The sequence below is a fragment of the Lipotes vexillifer genome, unplaced genomic scaffold, assembly GCF_000442215.2.
Source record: "Lipotes vexillifer unplaced genomic scaffold, Lipotes_vexillifer_v1.1 scaffold740, whole genome shotgun sequence".
NCBI classification, from domain to species: Eukaryota; Metazoa; Chordata; class Mammalia; order Artiodactyla; family Lipotidae; genus Lipotes; species Lipotes vexillifer.
The window spans coordinates 2,474,391-2,486,806 of record NW_006778610.1 but is presented as its reverse complement, the minus strand read 5'-3'; the positions used below and the strand labels follow the sequence as shown (position 1 = coordinate 2,486,806).

General features: G+C 36.7%; 1 protein-coding gene across 1 annotated transcript in view; it reads left to right on the top strand.

Moving 5' to 3' along the window:
* Window positions 1–12,416, top strand: part of RASGRF2 (Ras protein specific guanine nucleotide releasing factor 2) — a 230,889-nt gene that overhangs the window by 102,611 nt on the left and 115,862 nt on the right. Inside the window, exons 10-12 of the mRNA XM_007451722.1 lie at window positions 4,292–4,452; window positions 5,400–5,466; window positions 5,999–6,135. Of these exons, the coding sequence (XP_007451784.1) occupies window positions 4,292–4,452; window positions 5,400–5,466; window positions 5,999–6,135 (365 nt within the window). The remainder of the gene's footprint in view (window positions 1–4,291; window positions 4,453–5,399; window positions 5,467–5,998; window positions 6,136–12,416) is intronic.

Here is a 12,416-nt window from a genome sequence, read left to right as displayed (position 1 = left end):
GGAATGCCCTTATCCACCTTTCTTGTGCCTATGGAAGGTCTGCCTGTCCTACTAGGTTCAGGTCAGACACCTCTAAAGAGCCTTTTAAATTTCCTTCTCATCTTCCCCTCCTCTTCCCTCCAGTTAGAATGAATTTACCGTCCTCATCATTTCTGAGCCCCTTTGCTCCTGGTGCATGTATTTCATCCACTTGCTTGCATGCCTGTCTCTCCCAGTAATTGTAACTCTGAAGGGCGGTTTTTATGAATTCTCTCTTGCCTAGTACAATGCTTTCCATTATAGATACCTGGAAAATGAACAATGCATTAAATTGAATTGCTTGTTGAAAACTGCAGTTTTGAATGTCAGCTGTCTTGTTTTGTATTATTCTTGTAATTGGAGTTCACTGAAAAATACTTACTGAAGGACTTGAGCTGTATACTATGTGAAAATGGTAACAAAAGTTTTTATAACTAGTATTTAATTTCTGAAAGGACTTTGGACTGAAAAGTATTATTACACATAAACATTTAACATATTTCTACAAACTTAGTTGAAAAATGCTAGAAGGTCGAATCCAATGAAAAAATCGTATTTTTTTTTCATTGCACCTGGAGGAAAAACAGTCATGAGCCACCTCTCCCTTTGATTCATGTCCAGATGTTATTTATTGCTTGTTCTGTACTACATGTTTGAGGTGCTTCTGTCAGCTATTAATATATCTGATGTTATTGCTGTATTGATGTTGATATAATGATTTGCCTTTCAGCAGTATTTTTCTGTGTTGTTTGGTTTGGTTAGTCTGTTTGGGAATTATTCAATAAAGGTGGTTTTAAAAAATCAAACCTTAATCTGAAAGTAGAAAGTAATCCAATTACGGACAATTTGGAAAGTTTGCATTATTTTGCTTTGGTTGCTCCTATTATTACTTTTACTAAATACCTTTAATAGGCTTTAAAACTCGTTGAAGTGGGTTTTTAAAAAAGTTTTTTAACTTTGAGAGATTCTATTTTCTATGAAATGGACTATAGTTTATCTCTAATTGTATACTAATATTTGCATTGTTTACTTTTAGGGTTGATATACGGTCTGTTTTTCAGTGCGTGAGTGTGTGTGCAAGTGCTTATGTACAAATATGTGTGTGGTTTCAGTCTCAAATGAATTTTTATTCTGACTAGAAAAAATAAGGTCGTCTGAAAGGCCTCCTCCGAATAGGTGTGATAGCCAATTTTGAATGTCAATCTGTAGGAATTTAGTGATTGAAAAGACAGGTTTTATTGTAAATTGATTCCAATTACTAGATGGTTGATGAGTATGATGCAAAGGACTACTATATCATAGCAGTGGTCTGACACTGTCATTTATTTTCCAAAATCTTGTCAAAGTTTCTTGAGCAAAAGTGTCTGCGGCAGTAATAGGTAGACATATAGCCACGTCATGGAGGTCAAGTCCTGTCTCCTCCACTTCCTTGCTATGTGGTATTGGGCAATTTACTTAACCTCTCTTTGCCTCAGTTTCCTCCCTTTAAGTTGGGGTTAATAGTAGTAGCTGTCTTTTAGGGTTGTTGTGAAGATTAAATGTTCATAAATGCGTCTAGGCTAGTGTCTGTGAGATTATGACATAAACCTTAAAAACCAAGATCTAAATTTTGGAATGGGTGTCTATTTTCAGTAACATGAAATATATATGAATATTTATTAGAAGATAAAGGCACTTTAAGTTGACATTTTGTGCAAAATCCATTATACTTAGTCATTGTTGTCTGGTGGAAATGTGAATCAGGAAAATTAAATAAAGGTGACCGAATTTAGAGCTAAATTCATGGAGAATGAGACATGAACCTCTGTGGTACTTTAATCATTCCCAGACTCAAAATCATGTACTTTCAGTGTACCAGTGTCAGACCCTTGAAACTGTAACGTGGGATCTAGAAATAGTTATACCGTCTCAAACGCCTAATCCAATAACCTGGAAATTGCTGTTCATTCTTTTACACCGCTGAGGGGAATTAAGAATAAGGGCATTAGCCAGTCTTGAATGCCATGCTATGGGAATTTAGTGATTGAAAAACAGAAGTGTTTTGGTAAGTTGACCCCAATTATTAGATAGACTGATGATGATGGTGATGCAAAATATCGTATCACAGCAATGGTCAGATACTGAGGAATTACTGCTTCAAGACTATGAGTTCTCTAATTTGTATTAACTAGAAAGGAATCCTCAAGTCTCATAGTTGTGTTGAAACATCATGTCAAGCATAAGATGAAATGTGAAAAAATGATCCACTTAACTTATTTTTCAACAAGCTTATTTTATAAACCAGTGTTGAAATTGCTCACTTTTAATTCATATGTATAGACTTCTGTACATACCTAATGCACACAGTCTCCTATTTGGATATGAGATAAGCAGTTATAGATTAAGCGTATTAGTGTATAGTTGCCAAGGAAACACTGGTTATTTTTTACCTCAAAGTTAAAATTCACGGTAATGATTAATATATGAGTTAACAGTGTACTCTATAATTTCTGATTTACAAAATCATTAAATGCTAGAAGCATTTACCAGTGAACACATTATTATCCAGTTTTCAGAGCCTTGATTATATCCCTTCTGAAAATGACTCTCAAACCCGCTTGTCCACCTGTCTATGCTGCAGTCTTCCGCTCTGCCCTAACCTATCTGCCTGGATGACTCACGACCGCCCATGGCAAAGCTAGAACTTACTGTCTTTTCCCATCCATTCCCTTTCTGACTTTCAGTTTGTTATGCTGCTGAATCCACTGCCATCTCCTGGCGGGGATGACCCAGGTCCTCTGAAAGATCTCCTGTGGCTTCGGTTTCACCCATGGGTCTAATGAATACAATCCTTCTGCTGCTGTTACTTGTCCATCTACTCCTCTAAGCATTCTGCCATCTGCTTTTTTCATTGCTCTGTTATTTTTCATATTTAATTACATGCTGCCTGTGCTCTCTGCCGGTTTGCTCCCACCTACCTCTCCTCCTTGCCCATTCCTTTCACTGGAACCAAGCCTTCTCCCGCCCTCATTCCCCAGTCCCACACCCTCCCCCAGGACTGCCTCAGCAATTCTGCCTTTGTCAAGCAGCCCCACCTAAACACTCACCTGAATAGATGGAATTCAGGGAATCCATAGAAACTTGGGTTCTTTACCCCCAGCACATCTTTAGATCTCTGTAAAAGTAGATGCTGTTTGGAATATTCATATGTCAGTGTAAACATTTTGTGACCCACAATCATAGTTTTACTATTCTAACACAAACAACAACAACAAAAAAATCGGGAAACCCAGGAAGTGTATGAAGAGGAAAATAAAGTTGCCTGCAATCTCATCTCTTAGTGATGACCACTGTTAATATTTAAGTGATAAATAGTCATTTAATAGTTCTTATGAGGCTGAAAGGAGCCTTTGTCAGGCTGCATTTGGGGTAGGTGGTGGATTAAACAAATGGTAGAAATATTACTGGCTCAGGGCATTTCAGAAGTCAGAGGCAAGGTATTTGCTAGCATCTTTTGTAGTACTTTTTGGTTTGATATTTAACTTAGGTTAGAATTTTCTCTTGCGGGGAGCAGGCAGTCATTATTAGGGTGAAACTATATAAAGTCTATGCATAGCTTCTCACATTGAATGGAAGACAGTTTTGCTCACAGGAATGTTCTAGGTATAGAATTTATGTGGTTTCTTTTCCATTTAGATTCCACAGAAAATTTTTATTACATGTCATTTAAATGTAACCTGAAATGACTGCCCTTTAAAAATAGTCCTTAACTAAATTGCATTGAATTGTATAATTTGTGTATTTTTATAATGTACAGGTATTGTGCATTCTATTTTTAAAATACAAAGTAAACTGTATTAATGCTATTTATCTACCTTCAGTGCTCCAGGAAAATTAAATTTGATTTGCTTTTTATTATGTTATTTTATTACTCTAATTATATAATATGTACCTTATTCTTATGTAAATAAATTGATTGAGTTCAGATTGTGAAGGACAGATGCCAGAAGTGCCTCATTCTTTGAATTCAATTTGGCTTTCTTTTAAACTCATTTTCCAGCTTATAGATAATCAAGTCTAAAGTGTTTTACAAAAATAGTAGGAATTAGTGCAACCCTTAAAATGTAATGCATCGTTTCTTCTGCTCAGAGTGCAGGGGATTTACTTGTTCCAGTGGTGCATCAAATAAATCCTTGGTATCTTGGGAAACAGGCCCTAGTGTTTTTACATCAGGAACAGCTCTCACTTGACAGAATTTTAATTACTGTGTGTTCTTCACTTTTGTGATCACCAGGTTCTCTTATTCAAGTACCTTCCGTTGAGAGGGGGAAACTTAGTAAAGTTCGCCTGGGTTCATTGTCTTTGAAAAAGGAAGGAGAAAGACAATGCTTCTTGTTTACAAAACACTTTTTAATTTGTACAAGAAGTTCAGGAGGAAAGCTGCATCTGCTCAAGGTACTGGTTTTATATGACTATTCCATTTATGTTCCATGCACTTAAGAAGGCATTGAGGTTAACTTAATTATGACTTTCCTATGCCTGCTATCATAAAATAGATTGTCAGATTTCATGGTGAGGTAATATACAGTTACCAATCCTGACACTTACTTTGTTGTCAGTTGGATCCAAAGTAATAGAAATTTAAGTGTGCATTGCCATAAAGAAGAGCAATTAAAATCATAACCTGGACAAAATTACGAGTTGGTGACTACTGAGCTACAAAAATCTTGTCAAATTACTGCAGTGTACTGATTATATAATATTTACTAAATGCTTCTTTATCTTGCTCAGTACCAGGAGTGAGCAAACTATGGCCCGCAGCTTGTTGCCTGTTTTTGATAGTAAAGTTTTATTGGAACACAGCCGTACTCATTTCCTTACACATTGTCCCTGGCTGTTTTCATGCTTTTTTAGAGCAGCAGATTTGAGCAGTTGTGATAGAGATCACATGGCTTGCAAAGCCTAAAAGGTTTACTAGCTGGCTCTTAACAGAAGAAGTCTGCCTATCTGTACCTTCTGTTATTAGTGCCTGAAAATATTATCCAGCGTCACAACCAAGGCTTCCTACTGCTTAAATCACTTCCTGGTTGGAGAGTTCTGCCCTTTGCTGAGCTGCATTCACTCTACAGGGCCCCTAAGGTGCCATATAGTCTCCCATAGACTGACTTGCTAAATTTTATAAACATCGGGAGTGAGAGTCGGATGTGGGGAAGAACCATGAAGTTCAATGAATTCGTTTACTTTTACACATCTAAGTTTAATTTTGGACTCTATGAAAATTTATTTATGAAGTACAATTGCTATTTTCTTTTGTGGCAGTTTGAATGTAAGGTTTTCAAATCACAGGTTCCCAACCTGTGAAAGACTCTTAGCCTCTTAATGAAAAATTGGTCTGTTTCCAGACAGGTGGAGTTCTCTCTCTAATAGAATGTACATTGGTTGAGGAGCCCGATACAAGCGATGATGACTGTAAGTCACATACTATCACTTAGAGTTATATTAGAATTAAGTAGTCCTATGGTTTTTATTCATTCATAGCTAAGAAGAGCTGCTTAAGGAAGCAGGAAAGATGTTAAGAATAAATTCCCTGAATTCATTTATATATGAAAAATTCTGTTGAGCCACTTAACCTGTGACCTGGTTAAACCGTCTTTGGGAATTCACATTTTACTGAATTTGTCTCTTGATAGTGACTTTGCAGTGGCAGAAAAGAAAGAGATTGAATTAGTGTGTTGGAATTCCGTAAATTATGGAAATTAAAAAAAAAAAACATGAAATGAGAAGGAAAGCAGGATCCTAGTCCTGAGTAACCTACTGATCTCAGTTTCTTCATCTGCTTATGAGCTCAACAAAGCCTTCCCCAGGCCCAAGAAGCACCATATTGCTGAAATGAGATTCTGGACTTAAATGCACATTGATTGTATTACTAGAACCATGTGAAAGCAACTATCACTCATATTTTTGTGTTCACATCTAATTGTTTGGTTTACATGTGTTGAAGCCAAAGGTTCTGGGCAAGTGTTTGGACACCTGGATTTTAAAATAGTGGTGGAGCCTCCTGACGCTGCCCCTTTCACTGTGGTCTTGTTAGCACCTTCACGCCAGGAGAAAGCTGCCTGGACAAGTGACATCAGTCAGGTAAGCAAGTGGCTTTGGCCCTAAGTTGGGTTTTGTTTTTGTTTTACATTTTATAACATAAACTTTTGGGAAGGAGTTTTAGAGTCAATTTATTTTTATTAGAAAATTATATCTGGTTGCTGTGGTCACTACCAGTACCACTATATGTCTTCATGTATTAAATCATTTGTGGTTGTTGTTTGTTTAAAATTTACTTGAAATGTAGTTATTGCATTTTGTGTCCTGGGCACTTTTTTACAAGCTGATAATGTAGTCACTTGTGTTGGACAGTGTTAAAATTGCCCTGTGAGTAATAAATTCTCCAGTGACCTCACTAGATTTTTTTTTTTTTTTTTTCTTATTTGTTACTGAGGTAGGAAAATGGTGAGAGATTCAAAAACAGCTAACAAGGACTATGGAATCAAATCAAAGAAGAGATACTGTCTGTAGTATGAAGCCTGAAAATGAGCTCCTGTATTTTATATAGAAAAAATTAGGGAACAGATTTGCTTACCTTTCCTTGATCAGCAATGCCCAGTTAGGGAATTGCTTCATTTATTCAGCATTTGAAACAATGTCAAAACTAGTGATGATTGGACTTGGGCATTCTTCAATCCAATTAACCAATCTAGGTGAAAAGGGAAGCTGTGTAAGGAATTAACCAATCTAGGTGAGAAGGGAAGCTGTGTAAGGAATTAACCAATCTAGGTGAAAAGGGAAGCTGTGTAAGGAGAATATTAAAAGAAAGCTAGATTATTATCTTCAAAGTTGTTAACTCAAGGAAGATTGGGGCAAACAGGAAGGGCATATGCTATAGGTCCCATTGCCCTCCTTTTCCGAAGAGCTCATAGTACTCATATACAGTAAGTCCCCTACATACAAACTAGTTCTGTTCCAAGAGCACATTCATAAGTCCAATTTGTTCATAAGTCCAACAAAGTTAGCCTAGGTACCCAACTGACACAATTGACTATATAGTACTGTACTGTAATGGGTTTATAATACTTTTACACACAAATAGTACATTAAAAAACAAGCAAAAATTAAAGAAAACATTTTTAATCTTACAATACATTATCTTGAAAAGTAGTGTAGTACAGTACAACAGCTGGCTGTTCTTAGCATACCAGCTACATCACTGCTACTTTTGCCCTTGCTTCCGGATATCCTGGGCTTGAAATAAGATACTGTACTACTGTACTCTATATATAGCACTGTACACAAGAGCACAGCCACTTGTACAGGATGCACGCACGTGACAATGTTCGCCAGACACATGAACTAACTTATGTGACCGGACATGTGAACGCACGTCAGCATCTTTGGAAGTTCGAAACTTGAAGGCTCATATGTAGGGAACTTACTGTATAAGACTTAGGTATAAATAGAAACTATATCATAGTTCTTCAGATACTTAATTTTTTTCAGGGTGACTGAAAACTGAGGGGAAATAGAAAGAAAATGAATGGGCAAAATAATTATTTTTGTATGTCAAAGAAATTTTACAGTCTCATTTGACCCTTACAGTAGTATTCTGAAGGCTAACAGAAATAGTAGTCCCATTTCACAGGTGAGAAACCTGAGGTTTGGAAGGTTAATAAGCATTTGTCCAAATACACAACTGTGTTGAGTCAGGACTCAAACCTAATCTAGGTCTTTTATTAGCACTCTAAATATCCTCTGCTGGAATTCTGGATTTTTACTTCTTTTCTCCCAGGACTGTTTTGATGATGAATAAATAGCTGAAGTGAAGGTGCTGCTTTTCTGGTTAACAAAGGAATGAAAATATGGGATCTTGTGTATCTGCATAATTACATCCTTGTGGTGACTTATTAATACTTTCATTAGCTCTATGCTGTATGAATTAATACTTTAATTAAGTCTCTGTAGTACATCTTTTACCTGATGAGACTCTGAATCAGCCATTGATTCTATGCACGTTAATTGAGCAATCACCATATGCTGCCAGGTACTGTGTAGATACCAGGGATATGGCAACAGTCCCTGCTCTCAAGGAGACAGGCAGGCTAGTAGGGAAGAAAGGGAAGTAGACAACGTAATGCAACAAAATTTTGTATGTGTTGTGAAGCCAAGATAAGTAGGAAAAATAGGGAGAATTGGAGTGTAGGCAAAGATGTTTTTCCAGCTGCTTTTAGATTCTCCCTTATGATGTAACTGGGCTCCTAAGATACAGAGTTGATAAAAGCGCTAAGTGATCTTCCTTAGGGGGCCTGGTGAGGCATTGCTAAGAGAGAAAGACCAATGGGGTGCGTGAATGATTCTATGCCTGGTCCTTTAAAGAAAGGATCCAATACTTTGCTTCCCAGAAGCATCCAAGTGATTCTCTCTACTTAGTCTACATCTTGAGTTGAGTATACAACTTCTTCCTGTTTCTCCAAGTTTCTATGACTAATATATTAAGCTGATTTTATGTACAATTGAATTGGAGAAGGAAACAACAGAAAATTGTATCTTTCTGAGGGACGATGATATCATTACATGAAATTACTGTGTTCCATAGAGCCTGGATGTCGTGTGTCTTTGACACTTATGATTTCAACCATTCAGTAAATATATTTATGCAGTGATACTGTATGCCAGGCACTATTTAGGCACTTGTGATATATCATGGACAGGAGGCAACAGCAACAAAAAATTCCCTGACCTTGTGTAGTTTACATTCTAGTGTGGGGAAAACTGAAAATAGCAGTATACATAATAAGTAAGTATATAATATTTTATGTCAGAGGGTGATAGGCCAGGGTAAAAAGGATTGGGCTACTGGAGGTAGATGGGGGTTGGTACAATTTTTAAAAGGTGATCATCTTATTTTGAAGAAGACATCTAAACAAAGACTGCAGTAAGTGATGGAAATACTGTGTTGATATGTAATGAAGGGAAAGTCGTTCCCTTGGCAGTGCAGAGGGAACAGCCACTGCAAAGACTCTAGAGTAGGAGGACACTGCATATTTTGAGTAATAGCATGAAGACTAGTGTGGCTGAAGGGGAATGTGCAAGAGAGAAAATAGAAAAAGAGGAAGTAATTTAAGTGGAGTTGTTAAGTAAGCAGTGGGATATATATGTTAAGCGCTTGCAGGGAGGTCCAGGTGGGAGACTCTACGCCATTTAGATGGTATTTAAGGCTTGTTGAGATCACCCAGGGAGTAAATGTAGATAGACTGAGAAGAGGGCCATGGACTGGGTGAGGAGTCATGGAGAACAACAAAGAAGAGAAGGAATCAGCAGAGCAATTGGAGGATAGCCAAGAGGACATGGTGTCTTGTAAGTCAAGTGAAGAAAATGTATCAGGGAGTGGGGAGTGATTATGTCAGCTGCTACTGAAAGCTGAGTATGGTAGTGAGTGTTCTGAGATGCTTAGTGATTTTCCCGACTCAGGGTTTGAATGGTGAGTGGTAGACACAGAGTGCTCCACTATTGATTGAGCCTAGCCTGCTGCCCAGCAGCCTGCATCTCAACCGGGCTTTGTTCTCCACTTAAAGCATTTTCATCTTATGGGGAAAATTATGTGCTATACACACGTTGATGGAATTTTTCAGTATTCCAAGTATGCCTCTGGACATATTCATTATTAAGATGAGTCTACAGAATGCTTGAAAATGTACTTTTTAATATTTTATCGTGTATATGTAAAGATATGGACACAAAAAGGAAACCAGAAAGACTCCCAGCACCCAGATCACTAAATAAATGTTTATCAAAGTGTCTTCCACAGATAATTACTGGAAGGTTTTTTTCTTTTTTTTTTTTTAATTTTTAAATTTTATTTATTTTTTTATGCAGCAGGTCCGAAGGTTTTTTTTTTTTTAATACAGATTCCTGAACCCACATTCCAGAAACCCCCCGGTTCAACAAGCTCCACAGATCATTTTTGCGCAATTAAATTCGAGAAACCCTGTTCTGAAAATCAAACGTTTCCATCTCTAAAACCCTCACAATCCTGCCATACAGAAATAATTTAACAGTTTGGCTCTAGGTGTATATATGCATCATTTTTTGCTTTTTACATCTTTTTATATTCCTGTGAATTCCTCATATTGGTGTCTTCTAATAGCAATATATGTATATTCTGTCATATTAACTTACCACTTTTCTAGCTCTTTCTGAATAACTAGGCATTCAGGCAGTTTCCAAGTTTCAGCATTAATATATGATGCGGTGCTAACCATCTTTGCACAGGGAGTTTCTCCCCTTTAAAAGGTCCCTTGGTGGTGTATCTTACCCACAGCCGGTAAGGCTGGTACAGGGGGCCTGATCACTTTCATGATTTCATGATACATGACTCGACAGACTGCCCAAACGCTCCAAGGAATATGTAACTCATCATTTCACAACATCATCAGCAAGGTACCTATGCAACTTTCTTCTAAGTCCTGCCAATGTTGAGTTTTGTCACATTTTTCACATTTTCCTATTTAATGGAAAAGTGATATTGCTTTCTAGTGGTTTTAATTTACATTTCTGTAATTATCAGTGAGACTAACATTTTCCACTGTTTCTGTTTCTTGTCTGTTTATACCATGGACATTTATCCATTGGAGCTATCTTTACAGACTAGGGAAATGAGCTTTTTCTTTCAATCCAAATTATGAATATGTTCTCCATTATTTTGTCTATTTATTTTTGTCACTCTTTGTTTTGCAAAATTTTAATTTTTCCTGGCTTGATTTGATACCACCTTGCTAAACTATTGTACCATGTTATACTAATCACGTGTAGTTCTTATTTGAGAGAATAAAGTGGTGCCTGACTATTGATACAATCCCAGTTTCACATAGAGAACTCTATACAAAAATTAAAATGTTTAGCTTTGTCAGGCCTCTCTCTCTGAAGCTGTAATCTTTAGAAGTAACAATGGCTTGAATGATTAATTATAATTTTAGTTCCACCAGCAAGGTCATAATTAACCGTTGGTGCCTCCAACAAAATGTGCAAGTGGTTAATGGTCTTGACCAATAATTCTTCCCTTTTTCATCTATTTATAGGGAAAAATTTGAGGCTGGAGATTTGACCATTCATTTCAATATAGTGCATTCATTTGTGCATGTCTTACTGTCATACATAATGGTGTATTAAACAGATTTTTCTATAATTATGGGTATCAACTAAAATGCAGAATCAAAATTCACCTCTGAGCTTCTTGGTTTGGGCAGATGTGTCAAAATACAGGCAAATTTGTAGCACACTGACATGCTTCCTCCCTTAAAATAACTGCTCTGGAATCAATAGGGAATTTTTTACTTTAATATAAAAAGGTGAAATTAAAAGAGAAATTGAATTTACTGTTCTTCCTACTACTTAGAAGTATTAGGAAGGTTAAAAAAAAATATGGTGACAGAGTACATCACTGACTTTGACCAGTTATTTCCTTAAGAAAGACCCTCAAAAAACCTTGCTGGAGGGAATTCCCTAGTGGTCCAGTGGTTAGGACTCTGCACTTCCACTGCAAGGGGCACAGGTTCAATCCCTGGTCAGGGAACTAATATCCCACAAGCTGTGCAGTGCGGCCAAAAAATCCCCCAAGAAACAAAAAATAAATCAAAAAAATTACCTGGGGCTTTTGTGAGTATACATATTCCCAGGCTCCACCCTGGTCATAGTCATTACAAACTGAACTAGAATAGCCATGACCTAGGAATCTGCTTTTGTTAATATCTTATTAATTTCAAGGTTTATAGTAATTCACATAAATTCAATATATCCTTAAAGATATGTGACATCCTGATTATTTTCATGTCTTTCTTCTTAACTGAGTGAACTGCATTCATTTTCCCAGGACTCAGTCTCTTCTCCCCAACACAACCAAGATATGTGCTTATATGATCATGAATATATACCATGGCTTCCAATATAAATATATTCATACACATATTCGTAAACATAAATTCTGGTGTAGTTTAACTTTTTTCTGGAAGAGAACTCTTTCTTCAATGTAGCAGTACTGAAAATGCCAAATGGAAGTGAGATAAAGGCAAAATGCTCTGGTTGAAGTAGAATTGGTGGACCCAGAGCCCTCAGGAGTCCTGTTTGTTCACACCCTTGCTGTCACTGAAGCCTGTCTATGGAGCCTCCAAGAAATGAGTCCATTTCAAAACCACTCCTCTAGTTATAAAGCAGAAAATAACACACCATTGTAAAGCAATTATACTCCATTAAAGATGTTAAAAAAAAAACAAAAAAAACTCTTATAAATATACCGTAATATGTTTTATATATACATGTATGTATGTGTGTGTGTGTGTGTGTGTATATATATATATATATATATATATATATATATATAT